This window comes from Nicotiana attenuata, chromosome 3, assembly GCF_001879085.1.
Source record: "Nicotiana attenuata strain UT chromosome 3, NIATTr2, whole genome shotgun sequence".
Classification (NCBI taxonomy): domain Eukaryota; kingdom Viridiplantae; phylum Streptophyta; class Magnoliopsida; order Solanales; family Solanaceae; genus Nicotiana; species Nicotiana attenuata.
In genome coordinates, this window is record NC_031991.1 from 69,428,132 (window position 1) to 69,453,462 (window position 25,331).

The window sequence follows — 25,331 nt, forward strand, 5'->3', positions numbered from 1 at the left end:
AATTGCTTATATACCCATAAAAAACCTCTTCCTCTTCCAATATGGGACAATGCCCGTTTGCCAAGGGGGGAACTTAAAATTTCACTCAAAAATTTCATTTCCCTCCATTTCCCATTCACCCTCTTTTAAGTATTTAATATATTAATTAAATACATCCAAAACCCAACATTCTTTACTCTAATTTTCATTGCCAAGTATGGGTTTAGTTAACATTCAATCATTCAAGTCTTGTTCTACTGTTTTGAACTACAAGGGCTTGCTTGATACGAGGGATAAGGGATAATTAATTATGAGATTAAATTTGAGATAAGTTTATCTCATATTTGGTTAGGATAATATCGTGGTATAACTAATTCCGAGAGATAATTTATTTTGAGATTGTAGTATTATTTTTATGCAGATGAGAAGGTGAAATAACAATTCCCGAATAACTAATCTCAAAATAATTAATCTTGAGATAATTTTTTTTCCCAACCAAACGACCTCTAAAGAAGACCCTCTTGTTTTGTTGTTGCTCCCCAAGGAAAAAAAGGATAACAAAAAGTAATGTTTACACTATATGACGACTTGAGACTTATGGGTGCCAAGAAGTGAGTGTGGTTTAATAATCAATTAAGTGGACAAATTGTAAATAAAGTGGGTGAAAATCACATGAGACTAGGGCATAAATCGCATCATAGACAAAAAATTTAGATGATTTCTTTTCATCTACTTAAACCATGATGGCGAAGTCTATATTAGTAAGAGGTAGTAGAAAAAAAATAAAAATTTAATGGATGATAGTGCAAATAATGATCTCAATTTATTTTATTGAAAAACAAATTATTCACAAATTCTTGAGTCTACTGAGATTTATGGATGCCGCGAGAATTGAGTGTGATTCAACGGTCAATAAGTAGCTAATTATCAATGAAAGGGATGAAAAAGGTTATTCGGATTTTCAATATGCCTTAACTGTAGTAGTTGAGATATTCGAAGTTTACTGGTAAAAGATAGCAAATATCGAATAAAATAATCGAGTTCCGCACAAGATATTCGATTTTCAATAGTTTGGTGCTCACTTTGGAGCATAGAACAATTGTGTGTTAAGTCCCTTTCAACGTATTGATGTGGCAGCTAAGTCCCTTTCACTTTGAATTTTCATATTGATGTTACTACTCACTAAGTGAACGTATTCTTTACTCTAGTTTTCTTTGCCAAGGATCATGGGTTAGTATATAGTCAATCATTCAAGTCTTCTTCGACTGTTTTAAACTACAAAAAGAGACCCCCTTGTTTTGGTGTTGCTCCCCAAGGTAAAAAAGAATAGCAAAAGTAATGTTTACACTAAATGATCAGAAGTGGAATGAGAGTTTGAAGTTTATGAGTTCGAGATTTTTAGTCTTTTAAGTTATTGAGTTCAAAATTAATAATTTGTACATATTTAATAAATTTCTTAAGACAAATATAATATTTAAACAAAAGATATTGGGCTTGACCAAACCCGTAATTCAGATGCTAGCTTCGCCCCTGTAAGTGATGATATTGAAACACAAATTATTCGTAGACTACTGAGACTTATGGGTGTCAAGAAATGAGTGTGGTTTAAGTACTAGGGGTGTACAAAGAAAATCGATAACTCACATCAAATCGATAATTCGAGTTAAATCGGAAAAAAAAAATCTGATTGTGGTTTGGTATTAGAAAAAAATATCCAACCATAACTGGTTTGGTTTGGTTTTAACAAAAAAAAAAAAAAAAAAAGTCGAACTGAAACCAAACAACCCAATAGTACATTTATACAATTTTTAAAAATATTTTATACATATAAACATTTATTGTTATATAATTTATAAATAATTCTTAAACTTTTTCACAGTTTTATCTGTTAAAGTATTATTTCAAATTTGGACTTAACATTTTTGAATGGTAAATAAATTTTATAGCCCATAATTGTAGAAACTCAAACAAAAGTTCCAATCAATACTAATGCTAACAAAAGAAATTCAATTCAACACTAGGAATGACAATACTGTTGAATATCTATTTTTAGTTTAACATTAATTTATAATGTATACGCATAACTTAGTTTATCTTTTTTTGTTAAGTGCTTAGTGATGTAACAAATAGTACTTATTAGCTATACTTATTTTAGCATAACCTATATAGTAGTTTTTTAGACTATATTAATTTTTATTATGACTTATTAAATAACAATATTTACTTTATGCAATTTTATTATATTTGTTATGAAATATTTTAGTTAATGCTATGACTTATCTCATATTATAGTGTTATTTTCTTGGAAAATACATTGTATAGTTGTATCTTACTAGGACTAAAGAAATATTTTGGAGTACAAGTTACATATATTGTGCTATGAAGACTTTACTGGAAAAAAAGCCGAAAATCCAAAAAAAAAAAGACCGAAAAACCAAGACTGAAAAACTCAACTTTGTTGGTTTGGTTTAAAGATTTTAAAATCCGATACCTTTGGTTTGGTTTGGTAATTGGAAAATCCGAACCAACCCGACCTACGTACACCCCTAGATTTAGCAATCAATTAAATGGACAAATCGTAAATGAAGTGGGTAAAAACCACAAAAAATTAGGGCATAAATTGCATTTCAGATAAAAAATATTAGGTATTTTTTTTGTTCTACTTGAAGCATGATGTGAGAGTTACTTGATATATGTATTAATAAGAGGTAGTAGGTAGCTGATAAATAATTGAGGTTCACGTTACGTTCCTAAAGTCCCGAACACCACCACTATATTTCTTCTATGATTACAAACACAAGATGATAACAAAATAAAAACAAATCATTTAAGTCTAAAACCATAACATAGTATAACATAGTATTCCTATTCTTGCGTATTTATGATAATGATAGTATTATTTTGTTAAACAAAATACAAAATACTATGTCACCAACGAATACAATACAATAGTAAAGACTTCTATTTTAATGAGACCATTCAAGAGGCAATCACATTAAGCTTGAACAATGTCCACTAGCAGGGGCGGAGCCAGCATATGGCTTGCGGGTTCGGCCGAACCTAGTAATGGTCCAAACAATGTATTTGTCTTAAAAATTCATTAAATATGTATAAATTGTTAATTTAGAACCCAGTAACATAAACGAAGTAGAATACTGAACCCACAAGCTTTAAATCCTAACTCCACCTCTGTCCACTAGCATCATCATACGAATAAGTATCAATCCAAAAATGGGTTTGCGAGTTTTCAGCCCCGCTATAGAGTGGAGGAGCGTTCAAGTTGGCCCGGACAGTATCAGACAACGGCAAAAACAACCAACGCGAATAGGTGAAAGAATAACCAACTCATCACACGTATATTAAAGAAAAACAGTTCTTTGACAGGGAGTATTGTTATTCTTCAAATCATATGTCAAAGGGCCTGTTTGAATTGACTTATTTTAAATGCTTTTAAGCCAAAATAACTTAAAGTTATTTTGTAATGTTTAGATAAAGTAAAAAAGTGATTTTAAGCACTTGTTTTTAAGCTAAAATGACCACACACAAAAAGTCAAAAACTAGAAACTAGAATTCCTAACTTATGACTTATGTTTAAAGGTCACTTAAAATAAGCTCATCCAAACGGGCTCAAACTATGTGATGACCCAAACGGTCATCACTTGTTTTAAATTAAATTCTATATTTTCAAGGCTTTGAAAACCTCATTTAGAGTCACCTCGATTTGCGTGCGCAATCCGAGCGCGTAGCCAAAAAGCTTAAATATGAAAATCTATGAAAAATTGTAAAATTTGGTTATAAAATGAGCAAACTTGACTTCGGTCATCGTTTTGGGTAAATAGACCCAGACCCGTGATTTGACGGTCCCAAAGGGTCCGTAGGAAAATATGAGACTTGGACGTATGCCCGGAATCGAATTCCGAGATCCCAAGCCCGAGAAATAAATTTTTAATTAAAATTGTTTTCTGAAATTTGAAATAAAATTTGATTAGAATGTGATGGTATCGGGCCCGTATTTTGGTTTCGGCGCCCGGTACAGGTCTTATATATGAATAAAGACATTTCTGTAAAATTTGGTTAAAAATGGAGTCCGTTTGACGGGATTCTGACCTAAATTGCTAAAGTTGATATTTAATGAAGTTTGCGGAAAATGCTTTAATTTTGAGGTTTAATTCGTTGTTATTGAGATTATTTTGGCGGTTTGATCGCACGAATACATCCGTAGGATATTTTTGAGGTTGTATCTATGTTTGGTTTGGAGCCTCGAGGGCTCGGGTGAGTTTTCGATAGGCCACGGGTGCATTTTGAAACTTTGAAAAATAGCTGGTGTATTTCTGATCTGCAGGCTTCGCATTTGCGAAGCCAGTCTCGCAAATGCGAGCCATGCATCGCAAATGTGAGAGCTGGCCTAGGCAGCCTTCTTCGCAAATGCGAAGTAGCCGTCGCAAATGCGATGCCCATCTAAATCCTCTATGATCGCAAATGCGACATCTTCTACGCAAATGCGACTATTATTTCGCAAATGCGAAAGTTTGGGATTTCTGATTTGCGAACCCTGTTTCGCATTTCCCATATCAGCAGAGGTCGGGGTTCGCAATTTGCGAACCCCTGTTCGCAATTCCCACATCTGAGACCTGCAATTTTTTTATACTTAGCCGATTTTTGGACCCATTTTTCATATTCTCTCAAACACAAACACAAAAACACTTAGGTGATTTTTCAAGAATTCCTTCTTCTCCAAATCAATTGTAAGTCGTTTCTAACTAACGTTCTTCAATTCTTAACATCTTTTAACATGATTTCAACTTAAAATCAAAGATTTTCATAGGAAAAATTGGGTGTTTTAGGTAGAACCTAGGTTTTTCAAAAATTGGGGATTTGGACCTCGATCTGAGGTTCGATTTATATATATTTGGGTTCGTGGGGGAATGGGTAATCGGGTTTTGGTTCGAACCTCGGGTTTTGACCATGTGGGCCTAGGGGCGATTTTTTACTTTTGAGGTAAAACTTTGGAAAACTCATTTTCATGCATTGGGGTTGATTCATTTAGCCTTTATTGATGTAATTAAGTAATTTATGACTAGATACGAGCGAATTGGCGGTGGAATCAAGGGGTAAAGATATAATTGAAACTTGAGTTGTGTTCGAGACATCGAGGTAAGTGTCCGGTCTAACCTTAGCTTGAGGGATTAGGAGTTGTGTCCTACTTGCTAATTGCTTCCTGTTGAGTACGACGTATAGGCATGGTGATGAGTATGTATACGTTGGTGTCAAGCATGACCGTGAGTCTTAAATTGATACATATTGTGTTCTTAAATGATACTACGGATGCTTTAATTGGCAATTCTTGATATTGAGCAAGGACTTAGTTTATTTTCGTGGGATTCACTTGTGATTGAGTATTGGTATTAATTGAGCTGAGTAAGGTTGAGTTAAGATTTGGTATAGCTGATTCTACCTTGCCGGGATGCTTGTTTCGATATTGTTGTTCCCTTAACGGGAAGTTATTATATTGCTTTGTTCCCTTGCCGGGATTTTATTGTGATTTAGTGTTGGTTTGTAATAGGAGCGGGTGATACGCCTACCACGAGTTACGATGAAATGGGAGCGGGTGGTATGCCTACCACAAGTTATAGTGTAATGGGAGCGGGTGGTACGCCTACCACGAGTTATGATGAAATGGGAGCGGGTGGCACGCCTACCACGAGATTTGATGAAATGGGAGCGGGTGGTAAGCCTACCGCAAGATATAAGAAATGGGATCGAGTTGCACGCCTGCAACGAGATGTGAACTGAAAGTGATATCTGCCTTTATTTTGCCTTATCCGTGTTAGAGTTAAATTATTGATTTCCTTATTATTCTCTTGAGATTCTGTCTTACCTGCTATTCCCAAAGCATGTTTTCCCTCCCCAGCTTTAATTGTTTATTTCTGCCTATCTTTCTGCTGTATACATATATATAACTGCACAGGATTATCTGAAGTCTAGTCCTAGCCTCGTCACTACCTTGCCGGGGTTAGGCCAGACACTTACCAGCACATGGGATCGGTTGTGCTGATGCTACACTCTGCACTTATATGCAGATACCGGAGCAGCATTTGGTCAGCAGCAGTAGTTCGGGAGCCAGCCTTCAGTCCACCGAGACATCGAGGTAGCCTTGCAGGCGTGCGCAGGCCCGTCGTTTCCTCTATCCCTTATTATGTTCTGTTATCTTTTGTACTCGAGACAGACATCGTTATTTTCTTTCAAACAGTTGTATATAGTAATCCTAGTAGTCCATGAATGTTGTGACACCAGTTCTTAGGTAGAGGCATATTTTGATTTCCGTAATGTTTGGTTTATTTTGTCTAAGTCTTCCGCTTTAGTCTTATTTTTCGCTGTTATTTAAACGTTTATCACTTGTTAATATGATTTATGAAATGGAATAAAATGAAAGGGTTAAGAATTTATAGTTTCCTGGCTTGCCTAGCTTCTACGAGCAGGCGCCATCACGACTCCCGGGGGTGGGAAATCCGGATCGTGACAAGTTGGTATCAGAGCTCTAGGTTACATAGGTCTCACAATTCACGGACAAGCTTAGTAGAGTCTGAGGGATCGGTACGAAAACGTCTGTATTTATCCCCCAGAAGCTATAGAGTTAGGAAAAGTTTCACATTTGTTATTTCTTGTCGTACGGTTTGGTTCCTCAACGCTAATTGAATTTCTACTCTGTTGTTTCGCAGATGGCGAGAACACGCGCTTCCTCTTCTACCAATCAATAGTCTGAGCCCCCAGCAGCTCCCATGAAGGACAGAGGGCGAGACCGAGGCCGTGCTAGAGGCCGAGGCAGGGGTAGAGCTCAGCCTAGGGCAGCAGCACCTGTAGCGGAGCCTCAGTTTGATTGTGATGACGAGGTTCCAGCCCCAGCAGTTCCGGTGGGCCCAGCTCTGGTCCTAGAGGGGTTTATTGCCACCCCAGTTCTTCAGGATGCTCTGGTCCGTCTAGTAGGCCTTATGGAGAGTGTCACCAGGGCAGGTTTGTTTCCTGTAGCACCAGCCGTCTCTCAGGCTAGAGGAGGAGCGTAGACTCCTGCTACTCGCACTCTGCAGCAGGTAGCTCCCAAATTCAGACTCTAGCGGCTCAGCCAGTTGGAGCGGTTCAGCCGGGTGTGGTATCTCAGACCGACGATGGTGCAGCCATGTCTACCGATGCTTTGTGGAGATTGGATAGGTTCACCAAGCTCTTCACTACTACCTTCAGCGGTGCATCTACTGAGGATCCCCAGGATTATCTGGACAGTTGTCACGAGGTTCTTCGGAACATGGAGATTGTTGAGACCAATGGGGTTGATTTTGCTACATTTCGCTTGTATGGATCCGCCAAGACTTGGTGGAGGGATTATTGCTTAGCTAGACCAGCAGGATAACCAGCCTTGACCTGGGAGCAGTTCACACAGCTATTTTTGGAGAAGTTTCTCCCTATTAATCAGCGAGAGGCCTATCGAAGGCAGTTCAAGCATCTTCAGCAGGGATCCATGACTGTCACCCAGTACGAGACCAGATTAATAGATTTGGCTCGCCATGCCCTGATTATACTTTCCACTGAGAGGGAGAGAGTGAGACGGTTTATTGATGGACTCATTCAACCGATTCGTCTCCAGATGGATAGAGAGACTGGGAGTGAGATATCCTTTCAGGAGGCGGCCAATGTAGCCCGGAGGATTGAGATGGTACTATCACAGGGGGTGGTCATGGGGCAGACAAAAGGCCCCGTCATTCAGGCAGATTCAGTGGTACCTCGTCTAGAGGTAGAGATTCATATGGTAGAGGCCATCCTCCTAGGCCCTTTCAGTCAGCTCTTCAGGTTTCTCACGGTGCTTCATGTAGTCGTGGTCCCCAGATGCAGTATTCTGATCACCAGTCCTTCAGTGCACCACCAGCACCTATCAGTGCACCACCGCTTTAGAGTTTCCAGGGTCGTCAACCCCAGCAGCCGAGGGCTTGTTTTACTTGTGGCGACACGAGGCACATTGTAAGGTATTGCCCTTGCGCACCAGGTGGCTCTCAGTATCAGAGTTCCCGTGCTATGGTTCAGGCACCATGTGCCCCACAGGCTGCCAAGCCAGCTAAAGGTGGGGGTAGAGGTGCCAGAGGTGGAGGTAGAAGTGCTAGAGGTGGAGCTCAGACCGCTAGAGGTGGAGGCCAGCCAGCAGCAGACTGACCCAGAGATGTGGTTCAGGGTGGTGGGGCCCAGCCCCGATGTTATGCTCTTCATGCCAGGCCCGAGGCTGAGGTTTCAGATGCATTTATTACAGGTACGGTTCTGGTTTATGATAGAGATGTTTTAGTGTGATTTGATCTAGGGTCTACGTATTCGTATGTGTCATCTAATTTTGCACCGTACCTGGTCATGCCTAGTGATTCATTGAGTGTTCCTATTTATGTGTCTACACCGGTGGGTGATTCTATTGTGGTCGATCAAGTCCATCGTTCTTGTATTGTGGTGATTGGGGGTCTTGAGACTCGTGTAGATTTGTTGCTTTTAGACATGGTTGATTTCGATGTTATATTGGAGATGGACTGGTTATCACCTTACCACGCTATCTTGGACTGCCATGCCAAGACTGTGACCTTAGCCTTACCTGGTTTGCCTCGTTTAGAGTGGAGAGGTAATCCAGGTCATTCTACCCGTAGTGTTATCTCATATGTGAAGGCTCGGCGTATGGCCGAGAAGGGGTGTTTGGCCTGTTTAGCATATGTTTGTGATTCGAGCGCTGAGGTTCCTTCTATTGATTCTGTGCCCTTTGTTCGTGAGTTTCCTGATGTTTTCCCTTCAGACCTGCCGGTGCCACCCAACAGGGATATTGACTTTTGCATTGATTTAGCTCCGGGAACTCAGCCCATTGCTATCCTGCCGTATCGTATGGCCCCGGCTGAGTTGAAAGAGTTAAAGGAACAGTTGCAAGACTTGCTTGAGAAGGGTTTCATTAGACCCAGTGTTTCGCCTTGGGGTGCGCCGGTGTTGTTTGTTAAGAAGAAGGATGGGTCAATGAGAATGTGTATTGATTACCGGCAATTGAACAAGGTAACAATCAAGAATAAGTATCCGCTGCCGAGGATTGATGATTTACTCGATCAGCTTCAGGGTGCCAAGGTATTTTCAAAGATTGACTTGAGATCTGGATACTATCAGTTGAGGATTAGGGCATCCGATGTCCCTAAGACAGCTTTCCGCACTCGGTACGGGCATTATGAGTTCTTGGTTATGTCATTTGGGTTCACAAATGCCCCAGCAACTTTTATGGATTTGATGAACCGAGTGTTCAGGCCTTATTTGGATTCGTTCGTGATAGTCTTTATTGACGATATATTGATATATTCCCGCAGCCAGGAGGAGCACGAGCAACACCTTAGAGTGGTTCTTCAGACTCTGAGGGATAGTCAGTTATATGCAAAGTTCTCCAAGTCTGAGTTCTGGTTGGGTTCAGTTGCATTCCTGGATCATGTTGTATCAGTAGAGGGTATTCAGGTTGATCCGAAGAAGATTGAGGCAGTCAAGAGCTGGCCTAGACCAGTATCAGCTACAGAGATTCGGAGTTTCTTGGGATTGGCAGGCTACTACCGTCGGTTCGCGGAGGGGGTTTCATCTATTGCAACCCCGATGACCAGATTGACCCAGAAGGGTGCCCAGTTCAGGTGGTCAGATGAGTGTGAGGAGAGCTTTCAGAAGCTCAAGACAGCTCTGACTACGGCACCGGTGTTGGTTTTGCCCACAGGTTCAGGGCCTTATACAGTTTATTATGATGCTTCCCGTGTTGGGCTTGGAGCAGTGTTGATGCAGGATGGCAAAGTCATTGCCTATGCTTCGAGGCAATTGAAGATTCATGAGAAGAACTATCTAGTTCACGATTTGGAATTAGCAGCCATAGTTCACGCATTGAAGATTTGGAGGCATTATCTGTATGGCGTGGCATGTGAGGTATTCACGGATCACAAGAGTCTTCAGTATTTGTTCAAGCAAAAGAAGTTGAATTTGAGGCAGAGAAGGTGGTTGGAGCTGTTGAAAGATTATGATGTCACCATTTTATATCATCCGGTAAAGGCCAATGTGGTGGCCGATACTTTGAGTAGGAAGTCAGCCAGTATGGGCAGTCTTGCTTATATTCCGGTCAGTGAGAGGCCGCTTGCTTTGGATGTTCAGGCTTTAGCCAATCAGTTCGTGAGACTCGATGTTTCCGAGCCCAGTCGTGTGTTAGCTTGCACGGTTGCTCGTTCTTCACTATTGGAGCGTATCCGTGATCAGCAGTATGATGATCCCCATTTGTGTGTCCTTAGAGACACGGTGCAGCGCGGAGGTGCCAGGCAGGTTACCTTAGATGATGATAGAGTTTTGAGATTGCAGGGCCGAGTATGTATGCCTAATGTGGATGGGCTCCAAGAGTTGATTTTAGAGGAGGCCCATAGCTCCCGGTACTCTGTTCGTCCGGGCGCCGCAAAGATGTATCAAGATTTATGGCAGCATTATTAGTGGTGGAGAATGAAGAAGGATATCGTTGCATATGTTGCTCGGTGTTTGAATTGTCAGCAAGTTAAGTACGAGCATCAGAGGCCTGGTGGTTTATTTCAAAGGATTGAGCTTCCCGAGTGGAAGTGGGAGCGGATCACTATGGACTTCGTTAGTGGACTCCCACCGACTCGAAAGAAGTTCGACGCAGTATGGGTCATTGTGGATAGGCTAACCAAGTAAGCACATTTCCTTCCTGTGGCAGTCTCTTATTCTTCTGAGAGGTTGGCTGAGATCTATATTCGGGAGATTGTTCGCCTTCATGGTGTGCCCGTATCTATCATTTCGGACCGGGGTACGCAGTTTACCTCGAGTTTCTAGAGAGCAGTTCAGCGAGAGTTTCACACGGGTTGAGTTGAGCATAGCATTTCATCCCCAGACGGATGGGCAGTCTGAGCGGACTATTCAGATTTTGGAGGATATGCACCGAGCTTGTGTCATTGACTTTGGAGACTCGTGGGATCAGTTTTTGCCTTTAGCAAAGTTTGCCTACATCAACAGCTACCAGTCGAGTATCCAGATGGCTCCTTATGAGGTTTTATATGGTAGGCGGTGTCGGTCTCCGATTGGATGGTTTGAGCCGGGAGGGGCTCAGTTGTTGGGTACGGATCTGGTTCAGAAGGCCTTGGACAAGGTCAGGATCATTCATGATAGGCTTCGTACAGCTCAGTCCAGGCGAAAGAGTTATGCAGACCGCAAGGTTCGAGATGGGGCTTTTATGGTCGGTGAGCGGGTATTGCTCCGAGTGTTGCCTATGAAGGGCGTGATGAGATTTGGGAAGAAGGGCAAGCTTAGCCCTAGGTTCATTGGTCCATTTGAGATTCTTGATCGAGTAGGAGAGGTGACTTATAGACTTGCTTTGCCGCCGAGCTTGTCAGTCGTGCATACAGTGTTTCATGTGTCCATGCTTCGGAGGTATCACGACGATCCATCCCACGTGTTAGATTTCAGAACTGTCCAGTTGGACAAGGACTTGTCTTATAAGGAGGAGCCAGTAGCTATTCTAGACCGGCAGGTTCGTCAGTTGAGGTCGAAGAGTTTTCCTTCTGTTTGTGTTCAGTGGAGAGGTCAGCCTCCCGAGGCATCGACCTAGGAGTCCGAGTCCGATATGCGGAGCCGTTATCCCCATCTTTTTCCCGACTCAGGTACTTCCTTCTTATGCCTGTTCGAGGATGAACGGTTGTTTTAGATGTGGAGACTGTGATGACCCAAACGGTCATCACTTGTTTTAAATTAAATTCTATGTTTCCGAGGCCATGAAAACCTCATTTAGAGTCACCTCTATTTGCGTGCGTAGTCCGGGCGCGTAGCCGGAAAGCTTAAATATGAAAATCTTTGAAAAATTGTAAAATTTGGTTATAAAATGAGCTAATTTGACTTCAGTCAATGTTTTGGGTAAACGGACCCGGACCCGTGATTTGACGGTCCCGAAGGGTCTGTAGGAAAATATGGGACTTGGACGTATGCTCGAATCGAATTTCGAGATCCCAAGCTGAAGAAATAAATTTAAGTAAAATTATTTTCTAAAATTGTTTAAGGAAATTTGAAATGAAATTTAATTAGAAAATGTGATGGTATCGGGCCCGTATTTTGGTTCCGGCGCCCGGTACAAGTCTTATATATGAATAAAGAAATTTCTGTAAAATTTGGTTAAAAACAGAGTCCTTTTGACGGGATTCGGACCTAAATTGCTAAAGTTGATGTTTAATGAAGTTTGAGGAAAATGCTTTGATTTTGAGGTTGAATTCATTGTTATTGAGATTATTTTGGCAGTTTGATCGCACGAATAAGTCTGTAGGATATTTTTGAAGTTGTGTGTATATTTGGTTTGGAGCCCCGAGGGCTCGGGTGAGTTTTGGATAGGCCACGGGTGCATTTTGAACTTTGAAAAATAGCTGGTGTATTTTTGATCAGCAGGCTTCGCATTTGCGAATCCAGTCTCGCAAATGCGCGCCATGAATCGCAAATGCGAGAGTTGGCCTGGGCAGCCTTCTTCACAAATGCGATGCCCGCCTAAATCCTCTCTGATCGCAAATGCGATATCTTCTTCGCAAATGCGACAATTGTTTCGCAAATGCAAAAGTTTGGGATTTCTGATTTCCGAACCTTGTTTCGCATTTCCCATATCAACAGAGGTCGGGGTTCGCAATTGCGAACCCATGTCGCAATTCCCACAGCTGAGACCTGCAATTCTTTTATACTTAGCCGATTTTTGAATCCATTTTTCATATTCTCTCAAACACATACACACTTAGGCGATTTTTCAAGAATTCCTTCTTCTCCAAATCAATTGTAAGTAGTTTTTAACTAACTTTCTTCAATTCTTAACATCTTTTAACATGATTTCAACTTAAAATCAAACATTTTCATGGGGAAAATTGGGCGTTTTGGGTAGAACCTAGGTTTTTAAAAAATTGGGGATTTGGACCTCGATTTGAGGTCCGATTTCAAAATAAATTATATATTTGGGTTCCTGGGGGAATGGGTAATCGGGTTGTGGTTCGAACCTCGGGTTTTGATCATTTGGGCCCAGGGGCGATTTTTGACTTTTGGGGTAAAACTTTGGAAAACTCATTTTCATGCACTGGGTTGATTCATTTAGCATTTATTGATGTAATTAAGTAATTTGTGACTAGATACGAGTGAATTGGTGGTGGAATCAAGGGGTAAATCTGTGATTGGAACTTGAGTTGTGTTCGAGGCATCGAGGTAAGTGTCCGGTCTAACCTTAGCTTGAGGGATTAGGAGTTTTGTCCTACTTGCTAATTGCTTTCTGTTGAGTACGACTTATAGGTATGGTGACGAGTATCTATACGTTTGTGTCAAACCTTACCTTGAGTCTTAAATTCATAGTTGTTGTGTTCTTAGATGATAATACGGATGCTTTAATTGGCGAATTCTTGATATTGAGCAAGGACTTAGTTTATTTTCGTGGGATTCACTTGTGATTGAGTATTGGTATTAATTATGCTGAGTAAGAGTTGAGTTAAGATTTGGTATAGCTGATTCTCCCTTGCCGGGATGCTTGTTTCGATATTGTTGTTCCTTTGCTGGCAAGTTATTATATTGCTTTGTTCTCTTGCCGGGATTTTATTGTGATTTTGTGTTGGCTTGTAATGGGAGCGGGTGGTACGCCTACTACGAGTTACGATGAAATGGGAGTGGGTGGTACGCCTACCACAAGTTATAGTGTAATGGGAGCGGATGGTACGCCTACTACGAGATTTGATGAAATGGGAGCGGGTGGTACGCCTACCACAAGATATAAGAAATGGGATCGAGTTGCACGCCTGCAACGAGATATGAACTGAAAGTGAAATCTGCCTTTATTTTTCCATATTCGTGTTAGAGTTAAATTGTTGATTTCCTTATTATTCTCTTGAGATTTTGTCTTACATGCTATTCCCCAAGCATGTTTTCCCTCCCCAGCTTTAATGGTTTATTTCTGCCTATCTTTCTGCTGTATACATATATATAACTGCACAGGATTATCTGAAGTCTGGTCCTATCTTCGTCACTACCTCGCCGGGGTTGGGCCAAATACTAACCAGCACATGGGGTCGGTTATACTGATGCTACACTCTGCACTTATGTGCAGATACCGGAGCAGCGTTTGGTCAGCAGCAGTAGTTCGGGAGCCAGCCTTCAGTCCACCGAGATACCGAGGTAGCCTTGCAGGCGTCCGCAGGCCCGGCGTCTCCTGTATCCCTTATTATGTTCTGTTATCTTTTGTACTCGAGACAGACAACATTATTTTCTTTCAAACAGTTGTATGTAGTAATCCTAGTAGTCCGTGAATGTTGTGACACCAGTTCTTGGGTAGAGGCATATGTTGATTTCCGTAATGTTTGGTTTATTTTGTCTAAGTCTTCCGCTTTAATATTATTTTCCGCTGTTATTTAAACGTTTATCACTTGTTAATATAATTTATGAAAAGGATTAAAATAAAAGGGTTAAGAATTTATAGTTTCGTGGCTTGCCTAGCTTCTACGAGTATGCGTCATCACAACTCTCGAGGGTGGGAAATCCGGGTCGTGACAAACTATAATCGATTTTCTTCTCAACTTTTGTGAGGCTTGAAGAGACATGATATTTAGAATTATTTAACAACGTGTACTTTGTACGTCTTCATCAATAAAGAGAGACATTGCTTTTTCAAACCTCTTCTAACTTTGAATAACTTATCTACCATAATACTAAATTTCTTCTTCTCCTGTTTTGGACTATTAAAAAACTGTTTTTTGTGATTCTCACCGACGGAGAAAAAAAATAAAAATTTAATGGATAACAGTGCAAATATTGATCTCAATTTATTTTATTGAAACACAAATTATTCACGGATTACTGAGTCTACTGAGATTTATGGGTGCCGCGAGAATTGAGTGTGGTTCAACGGTAAAAAAGTGGCTAATTATCAATAAAATGGATGAAAAAAGTTGTTCGAATTTTTTCAATCTGCCTTAACTGTAGTAGTTGAGTTATTCGATGTTAACTGGTAAAAGGTAGCAAATATCGAATAAAATAATCGAGTTCAGCACAAGTTATCCAAAATACCACTGCTATTAAAAAGGAAAAATGGCAATCAAAGCGGAAAAATTAGGGAAAGACTGATACATTCATATCAATCAATTGCAAAGTTTAGAAGATGTTTTCATTCTCAAGTCAATGAACAAGTCTTGCCAAGTAAATGTTAGTTGGGTCTATTTTCCAAGTCGTTGCATAGTCTTTGCTATAGAAATATTAAGGAAACGTATTCTTTACTCTATTACCAAGGAATCAAGTCACCCATTCAAGTCTTTTTCTACTGTTTTGAACTATTAAAAAAAGACCCTCTTTTTCGGGTGTTGCTCCCAAAAGAAAAAAAAGGATAGAAAAAAGAATGCTTATTTACACTAGATGAAAGTGAAAGTGATGACATTGAAGCACAAATTATTCATAGATGTATAGAGTTAAAATTGATGAACGACAAGTGGATGCTCGATAGTTGATACGTCGAAGTAAAGACAAGTAAGATATGCGTCAGCAAATAGCTAGCACCGATTACGAACATGTGATGCGTACTGAATAATTTTCGAAGGCTTTTAAACTGAGGGAAAAGATTCGAAAGGAAGATATCCTTTGGAAAAGACAGCATTCAATGAGCAGTCATTATAAAGAATCTGCGCATTGATGTGCAATCGTTACACAGGCATTAAGGGGGGTTATTTTCATATTAAAGAAGATCTTGATTTGGGGGTTGTCTCCTTGAATTGAGCAATAAATAGGAGAATTTGTATCCATTATGGACACTAAATTATTTGTACAAAAAAGCCAAAATCTGCTCTTATTCTTTTAAACAACTTTCTCTCTTTTATTCTTCCTATTGCTCTTATTATTGCTACCGAAGAAGTTGAGCCAACAGTCAGCTTGTGCTTTCTTCAATCAACTAATTTATTTCTATTCTTAGCTAGTATTTTATTTTCTTGGATAAAAATAATTCACATGTCTATAAACACATTACAAATTCAACTGTACCGTTTTGCGACTAAATAGTTTGGCGCCCACCGTGGAGCATAGACAATTGTGTTATTACTTTGATCCCTTCATCTGTTACTAACGTATTTTGATACTTTTTAACTCAAAGAAAAATCATATATGGCAGCTAATGATGGGAACAACTCTTTTATTGTTGGAACAAACAACGAGCGTGGGATGTGTTCCAGCATGATGATTCAACTAGTGAAACTAACGACAAAGGAGGTGCAATAACTCTGATTCACAAAGAACGAAATCCTTGGCATGTGAGAAGTCCAACTCCTGATGATATGGACAATGAATGTGTTGTTGAAACGGTCAAAGTTTTGAGAGCGCAACAAAGGAAAATTATGAAGCATCTCTCAAGACAAGATCGAGCTATGACTGAGTTGAAGTAGGACTTTCGGCTGCTTCCAATAACTCTGATAGGGTAGTTCGAGTCCCTCCTGGTGTTCCTACAAATCAAACAACATGGAGAACTGGAAACGTCGCTTCGAGGGAGGAATTCTGATTTAATGAAAATGAAGCAGGTAGTGGATCCGAAAACGACAATGCCAATAATCCTTTTAAAACTGAACTCATGAGATTCATGAGGGAAATGAATGATCGTATGGATCAAAATACTAAAGAATTCCATGCCCATATGGATCAAATCCTGAGAGTATCACCGATATTGAAGGGGTCATATTCAAAAAATATACGCAGTAGCCGTGCAAACCACGTGCGGCCCCAGAATTAATCCTGAAGATATTCAAGATGCCTGATATTTCAAAGTATGACGGAACTTCGGATCTACAAGAGCATTTAACAACTTACACTATGACTATTATGGGGAATGATTTAGCACCGCATGAGATCAAATCTGTCCTGCTGAAGAAATTCAGTGAAACCCTAACAAAGGGTGCTCTAATAAGGTACTCGCTTTTACCTAAGCAGCCAATCGATTCTTTTAAATGCTTGCAGATTACTTTACTAAAGCTCCTGACGGGGTGAGCAAAGTCCAAGCTAGGAAAGATGACATATTCAGAATCGCTCAAAGAGAATCTGAATTATTGCAAGAATTCATCATCCATTTTCCAAAGGAAAGGATGTTGCTACCGATAGTACCAGATGAGTAGGTAGCTGAAGCGTTCACCAATGGTCTTAATCCTTTATGTTCTGATGCCTCTAGGAAAGTGAAAGTTTGTTAGAGTTTCAGGCAACCACATGGGCAGACGTCCATAATCATTATGAATAAAAAAAATAGAATCGAAGATGTTCAATTCAGTTCCTCGATGTCTTCCAAAGGGCACAATCATGATTGAAATAAGGAAAAGTTAAAAACTGATTTAGATGCAGATCGGAGGTCTTCCACGAGTCGTTTTCAGCCTTACAAAAGGACCGATGGGCGTGAAAATAATGTTTTTTAGTCATCAGACAGGTTTGTATCGGATACAAGAGCAAATTATGGTCAGACTAGCAGAGCATGACAGGAGAAGGAACCGTCAGGGTCCCGGGATTTAGTATAACCCCCATTATCCGATTATAACTTCAATATCAACTTGGTAAATTTGGTTTCGGCTATGAGAAACATCAAAGAGGAAAGACTTTTGAAACCAATTCGGTCAGATTCTAGTCAATGGGATCCTAATCTATGGTGTGAATCCCATGGAACGCATGGCCGCAGGATTGGGGACTGCCAGCATCTTCGTGAAGAGGTTGCAGCACTATTAAAGAACGATCATCTTAGAGAATTTTTGAGTGATTAGGCCCAAAGTAATTATGGGATCAATCGAGATGCTGTGGAACTAGCCAAATCGGCTGCAGGGTCGCCTCGCCTAACAATAAACATGATCTTTGGTGGTGTTGAAGTAAATGAAGTGACATTTTCAGCAGCAAAGAAGTAGAAGATCTCGATAACTCGTGGAAAGAGGATCTGAGAAGCATAAAAACAACCTTATAAAAAATAGTCACCACCTCGCCATGATCGTTACTCTTTTTACGACATTTTAGGGCCATAAAACTGGAATTCCGTCCGATTCTTAGATTTTCGTGTGCTATAGCTCACGCTTCTGCATGGGCTCGGGTGCCCGTACCCAGATCGCCTAAAATTTTGCGAGACCATAAAAGAAAATCTAAGGAACAATAGTCACTGCCCCGCCATGATCGTTACTAGTTTCTTGGCGTTTTAGGGCCATAAAACTGGAATTCTACCTAATTTCCGTATTTTCATGTGCTAAAGTCCATGCCTTTTACATGGACCCAGGTTCCAGACCCGGATCGCCTAAAATGTTATCTCACTATAAAAAATGATTTAAGGAACAATAGTCACCGCCTCGCCATGACTGTTACTCGTTTTTTGGCATTTTAGGACCATAAAACTGGAATTCCGCTAGATTTTCATATTTTCATGTACTATAAATCACACCTTCTACATGGGACTGGGCGCCAAACCCGGATAGCCTAAAATTTTTCCATACCATAAAAACAACTTAAGGAACAATCATCACTGCCTCGAATGACCATTACTCATGTTTTGGAGTTCTAGGGCCATAAAATTGGTATTCCGTTCTATTCCAAGATTTTCATGTGCATAGACCACACCTTCTGCATGGGCTATTAAAAACGACCAAGGAACAATAGTCACCTCCTCGCCATGACTGTTACTTGTTTTTGGCGTTTTAGTGTCATAACATTAAAATTTCGTCAAATTCTCACATTTTCGTGTGTTACGGCCCACGCCTTCTGCATAGGCTCGGGTAACTAAATCGGGATCGCCTAAAATTTAGCCGAGCAATCAAAACTGACCTAAGGAACAATATTCACTGCCTTGCCATGACCAATACCGTTTTTTGGCATTATTGGGGCATCAACTAGAATTTCATCCGATTCCTTCCCAGATTTTCGTGTGTTGTCCATGCCTTCTAAATGGGCTCAGGCGCCTAGACCTTGATCGCCTAAAAAATTTTCTGGCCGTAAAAAATGACCTAAAGAACAATACTCATTGCCTCATCATGACCGTTACTCATTTTTTGGAATTTTAGGGCCATAAGCTTGAATTTCGCTGATTCTCAAATTTTCATGTGCTATTGCCCATGCCTTCTGCATGGGCCCCGGCGTCCAGATCCGCATCGCCTAAAATTTTATTGAACTATCAAAAACGAACTAAGCAACAATAATCACCGCCTTTCCATGACTAGTTACTCGCTTTTTGACGTTTTAGGGCCATAAAACAAGAAATTTCGTTCGAATCCAAGTTTTTCGTGTGCTACAGCCCACGCCTTCTACATGGCCCTAGGTGCCCGGACCCGGATAACCTAAATTTTTGCCAGACCATCAAAAACAATCTAAGGAACAATATTCACCACCTCGCCATGATCTTTACTTGGTTTTTGGCATCTTAGGGCTATAAAATTAGAAATTCACCCGATTCCTAAATTTTTGTATGCTATAGCTCACGTCTTATGCATGGGCCCGAGCCCTGGATCGCCTAAATTTTTCCGGACCATCAAAAATGACCTAAGGAACAGTAGTCATTGCATCGCCATGACAGTTACTCGTTTTTTGGTATTTTAGGGCTATAAAACTGGAACTCCGCCTGATTCCTAGATTTTTGTGTGTTATAGCCCACTCCTTCTGCATGCATTCGGGCCCCGGATAGCCTAATATTTTGTCGGACCATTAAAATAACCTAAAGAACAATATTCACCGCATTGCCATGACCATCACATTTTTTTTGTTGTTTTTAAGCCCATAAAACTTGAATTCAGCCTGATTCCTAGATTTTCGTGTGTTATAGCCCACTCTTGCATGGGTCGAGGCGCCTGGACCCGGATCGCCAAAAATTTTGCCGGACCATCACAACGACCTAAGGAACAGTAGTCACCGCCACACCATGACCGTTACTCATTTTTTGCCTTTTTAGGGCCATAAAACCAGAATTTCGCTCGATTTCCAAAAGTATAGCCCACGCCTTTTGCATGGACTCGGGGGACCACACTCTGATCGCCTAAAATTTGTTCGAATCATCAAAAATGATCTAAGTAATAATAATCACCATTGCCATGAATGTTACTCAATTTTTGGCATTTTAGCACCATATAACAGGAATTTCTCGCAATTCCTAAGTTTTCGTGTGCTAGAGCCAAAGCCTTCTGCATGACGCCTGGACCCGGATTACCTAAAATTATGTTGGATCATCAAAAATGACCTAAGAAATAATAGTTACCACCTTTCCATATCCGTTACTCGTTTTTAGCGTTTTAGGGCCATAAATTGCAATTTCGCCCCATTCCTATATTTTGGTGTGCTATAGGTCCGGGCGCCCATATTCGGATCGCTTAAAATTTTGTCGGACCATCAAAAATGAACTAAGTAATAATAGTCATTGCCTCACCATGAACGTTACTCTTTTTTGGCGTTTTAGGGCAAAAAACTGAAATTCTGCCGGATTCTTAGATTTTCGTGTGATATAGCACGCCTTCTACATGGGCCGTGATCGCCTAAATTTTGCCGGACCATAAAAAAAACTAGGAATAATAGTCAACGCATCTCCATGATCGTTATTCTTATTGGCATTTTAGGGCCATAAAACTAAAATTCCGCTTGATTCCTAGATTTTTGTGTGTTATAACCCAAGCCTTCTGCATGAGCCTGGGCGCCTGGACATGAATCGCCTAAAATTTTATCGGACCATCAAAAACAACATAAGGAACGATAATCACTGCATCGCCATGATCGTTACTCATTTTTTGGCATTTAAGGCCATATAATTGAAATTTTGCCCGATTCTCAAATTTCGTGTGCTACCCTATGCCTTCTGCATGGGCCTGGGGGCCCTGACCCGGATCGCCTAAAAATTTTCTGGACCATCAAAAACAAACTAAGGAACAACCACCACCTCTCCATGACTGTTACTCGATATTAGGCGTTTTTGGGGCATAAAATTGAAATTCTACATGATTCTCAAATTATCGTGTGCTATAGCCCACGCCTTCTGCATGGACCCCAGCGACCTAGATCGCCTAAAAAATTTCCAGACCATCTAAAACGATATAAGGATAGTCACCGCCTTGCCATGTTCGTTACTCGTTTTTTGGTGTTTTAGGGACATAAAACTAGAATTCCACTCGATTCTCAAATTTTCGTGTGTTATGAGCCCGGTCACACTATCCCAGATCGCCTAAAAATTTGTCAGACCACAAAAAATGACCTAAGTAACAATACTCACCGAATCGCCATGACCCTTACTCTTTTTTGGCATTTCAGGGCCATAAAACTGGAATTCTGTTGGATTCTCAAATTTTCGTGTGCCATAGGCCAGTGAGCCCGAATCGCCTGATTCCCAAATTTTTATGTGCTCTGGGCCAGGGAGCCCAGACTAGGATCGCCTAAAATTTTGATAGACCATCAAAAATGACCTAAGGAACAATAATCACCGCATCTCCATGAACGTTACTCTTTTTTTTGGCGTTTTCGGGCTATAAAACTAGAATTCCGCCTAATTCTCCCGATTTTTGTGTGTTATAGCCCAGGCCTTCTGCATGGGCTCGGGCATCGAGACACGAATCGCCTAAAAAAATTTCGGACCATTACTAAGGAACAATAGTCACTATATCGCCATGAATAGACATTTTGAAGACCTTATTAATCGTACGAGAATAAAGATAGAGTCCCGTTCTATATGTCAATACCGGCAACAATAAAATTTATAGTAAGAGGAAAATCTGTCGATACTCGTTTTACCAATTTAGGGTCATAAAACTAGAATTCTGCCCGATTCTCATATTTTTGTGTGCTATAGCCCAAGCCTTCTGCATGGGTCTAGGCGCACCGACCCAGATTGCCTAAAATTTACCGGACCACGTAAAACAAAAACTTAGCCTGATTCCTATACTTTCGTATGCTATATAACCCAAGCCTTCTGCATGGGCCTAGGCGCGCGGACCTGGATTGCCTAAAGTCTTAGTGAACCATAAAAAATGACCTAAGGAACAATAGTCACTGTGTCCTCATGACCATTACTTGTTTTTTGGCATTTTCGGGCCATAAAACTAAAATTCCGCCTAATTCCTTGATTTTCATATGCTATAGCACACGTCTTATGCATGGGCCCGAGTGCCCGCACCCGGATCACCTAAAATTTTGCCAGACTAAACAAATAAAGGATCAGTAGTCACTGCCTCGCCATGACCGTTACTCGTTTTTTGGCGTTTTAGGGCCATAAAATTGGAATTTTGCATGATTTCCAGATTTCCATGTACTATAGCCCACGCTTTTTACATGGGCCCGGGAGTCCATACCCGAATCGCCTAAAATTTAGCTGGACCCTCAAAAACAACCTAAGGAACAATAATCACCGCCTCGCTATGATCGTTACTCATTTTTGGCATTTTAGGGCCATAAAATTGGAATTCCGCCCGATTCTTAAATTTTCGTGTGCTGCAGCCCATGCCTTCTACTTGGGCCCATGGGGAAAGTTGGTCAGACCCGGTGTTGTGAAGAGCGTGAAGCGAGGAAAAGCGACAACCCCCATTTCATGAAAAGCGAGAAACGAAGCGCTCTTTTTTTTAAAGTGAAGCGGAATTAAAATTAGCCATTCATTAGCATCATCTATGTTGTCCAAACTAATTGGATCAATTACATTGCGAGCGTTGTAACGACGCCTCAATGTTCTATTGTACTTAATGAAGACTAGATCATTGAGACGCTTCAAGGTTAGTTTGTTCCTCTTTTTGGTATGAATTTGCAAATAATAAGTAACTAGTAAGATTAGGACAATTGAGATATAATTTAATTATCTCAATATACTAAATCTTTCTTATTAGTTCTTACATGCTCAAATACGCTCCAACTCCAAAAAGTTGCTTAGCATTCCTATAAATACTAAACTGCTCTATGATTTTATCTTGCACGGATTCTTTAGGTATCAACTTCTCAATACATTCATAGTATCCATTCCATAAATGTTTATCTCCTAGAATCCCCTCTTTATTGTCATAAAACAGTTCCGGGTTCAAAACAAGTCCAGCTGCATGCAAAGGGCTATGAAGCTTACTATCCCACCTTTTATCTATAATCTCAAAGACTCTTTTGTATTTTCTTTGATCACTAAAAGAGGCTTGAATAGCCTCATTTGCCCTATCAATTGCTTCGTACAGGTAGCCCATTGGTGGCCTTTGCTCCCCATCCACCAAACGAAGCACTTTAACTAAAGGACCACCAATCTTCAATGCATGAACCACATTGTTCCAGAATGAAGGAGAAAGTATAATATCTAGAGATTCTCTCCCTCGAGATTCCCTTCCATAGGCACTGCTAGTGTACTCATCTGAAACAAACAACTTATTCAAATTACTTTTTTGCTCATACACCCTATGCAAAGTCAAGAAAGCAGTAGCAAATCTTGTTTTTGCAGGTTTCACCAAGCTTCTTTGTTTAGTGAATCTCTTCATCATGTTCAATAACAAAGGCCTTTAAACAATATAGAAATACACTCTAATTGCCTGATTAAAGACATTACTGAAGGGTCTTTCCTTGAAAATATCACCGAAGATCAAATTAATGAAATGTGCAGCACACGGAGTCCAATAGATATGCGGGTACCCAGCAGACATCAAATCACCAGCTTTAACATTTTCACTGGCATTGTCCATGACAACTTGAACAACATTTTCTGCTCCAATAGAGTCGATTGTACTCTTGAACAAGGAGTACAGTTTGGTTGAGTCAGTCGAAGAGTCGCTTGAATCAACGGACTCAAGAAACAGGCTTCCCTTAGGAGAATTCACCAAGATATTGATGATCATTTTTTCATTTCTCGCCATCCACTTATCCATCATAATGGAGGCTTCATTCCTAAACCATATTGGCCTACGGCCTTAATAAAAGCAGAAAAAGTGTTAGTATAATTAACACAATTAAAAGGAAGACATGCATCACACATCCACCGGGCAAAGTTTGTAACTGCACGGTCCCACAAAATCGATTCGGCATCAACTTGAGGATTACCACTTTTTCCTCCCTTATCTCTAGTTTTTTGCGGGAAGTAACAATCCAAAGAACCTTTGGTCTTGCCAGTAGATCCACAACTAGAAGACATTGGTGGAAGCATCCTTCCCCGCTTTTGTGATTTTAGTGGAAGTGACGAAGCATCGTCACCTTCTTCTATTTCAACATCATTGTGATGACCCAAGCGGTCATCACTTGTTTTAAATTGAATTCTACGACTCCGAGTCCTTGAAAACCTCATTTAGAGTCACCTCGATTTGCATGCGCAGTCCGGGCGCATAGCCGGAAAGCTTAAATGAGAAACTGTGTGAAAAATGATAAGTTTTGACTATAAACTGAATTAATTTGACTTTGGTCAACGTTCTGGGTAAACGGACCCGGACCTATGATTTGACGGTCCCGAAGGGTCCGTAGGAAAATATGCGACTTGGGCGTATGCCCGGTATCGAATTCCGAGGTCCCAAGCCCGAGAAATGAATTTTTGAAAGAAATTATTTTCTGAAATTGTTTAAGGAAATTTGAAATGAAATTTGATTAGAACATGTTAGTATCGGGCCCGTATTTTGGTTCCGGTGCCCGGTACTGGTCTTATATATGATTTAAGATGTTTCTCTGAGATTTGGTAAAAAACGGACGCCGTTTGACGTGATTCAGACCTAAATTGGAAAATTTGATGGTTTGGAAAGTTTGAAAGAATTTATGGATTTTGAGGTTTAATTCGATGTTTGTAATGTTGTTTTGGCGATTTGATCGCACGAATAAGTCCGTAGGATGTTTTTGAGGTTGTGTGTATATTTGATTTGGAGCCCCGAGGGCTCGGGTGAGTTTTGGATAGGCCACAGGTGCATTTTTGGACTTTGAAATATAGCAGGTGTGTTCTGAGCTGCAGGCTTCGCATTTGCGAAGCCAGACTTGCAAATGCGAGACAACGCCTGTGCAGCCTTCTTCGCAAATGCGAAGATTCCGTCGCAAATGCGATGCCCACCTAAATCCTCTGTCATCGCAAATGCGATATTTCACTCGCAAATGCGAAAGCTGGGAAATTATGAAGGGTTCGCACTGTTTCGCAATTCCCACATATGAGAGGTCGGGGTTCGCAATTGCGAACCCATGTTCGCATTTCCCATATCAGAGACCTGCAATTTTACACTTAAACGATTTGGAACCCCATTTTTCATATTTTCTCAAACTCAAACACACTTAGGCGATTTTCCAAGAACAAGTCTTCTTCCAAATCAATTGTAAGTTAGTTTTACTCATTTCTTTCAATCATTAACATCTTTTAACATGATTTCAACCTAAAATCGAAG

The 25,331-nt window shown here is 40.5% G+C and overlaps 2 protein-coding genes across 2 annotated transcripts; one reads left to right on the forward strand and one right to left on the reverse strand.

The window, feature by feature from the left end:
* Nucleotides 9,010-9,429, forward strand: LOC109224735 (RNA-directed DNA polymerase homolog; the record flags this gene model as incomplete). Its single annotated transcript, XM_019389260.1, has 1 exon — nt 9,010-9,429. A coding segment is annotated over exon 1 (420 nt), but the record flags the coding sequence as incomplete, so codon positions are not given.
* On the reverse strand, nt 22,842-25,022 carry LOC109224476. Its single transcript, XM_019389053.1, has 3 exons — nt 24,878-25,022; nt 23,517-23,890; nt 22,842-23,459 (listed from the first exon to the last, which is right to left on the reverse strand). The coding sequence occupies exons 1-3, from the start codon at nt 25,020-25,022 to the stop codon at nt 22,842-22,844; spliced, it is 1,137 nt and encodes a 378-aa protein (XP_019244598.1).

What these genes read in the sequence shown, in the direction of transcription:
- LOC109224476 (XM_019389053.1), bottom strand. Translation starts at nt 25,022, where the DNA reads ATGACAGAGGATTTAGGTGGGCATCGCATTTGCGACGGAATCTTCGCA. An exon ending in CACACCTGCTATATTTCAAA is followed by an intron (nt 23,891 to 24,877) that starts GTCCAAAAATGC and finishes GCTTTTATTAAG; the next exon opens with GCCGTAGGCCAATATGGTTT. An exon ending in TCAGTAATGTCTTTAATCAG is followed by an intron (nt 23,460 to 23,516) that starts GCAATTAGAGTG and finishes AACATGATGAAG; the next exon opens with AGATTCACTAAACAAAGAAG.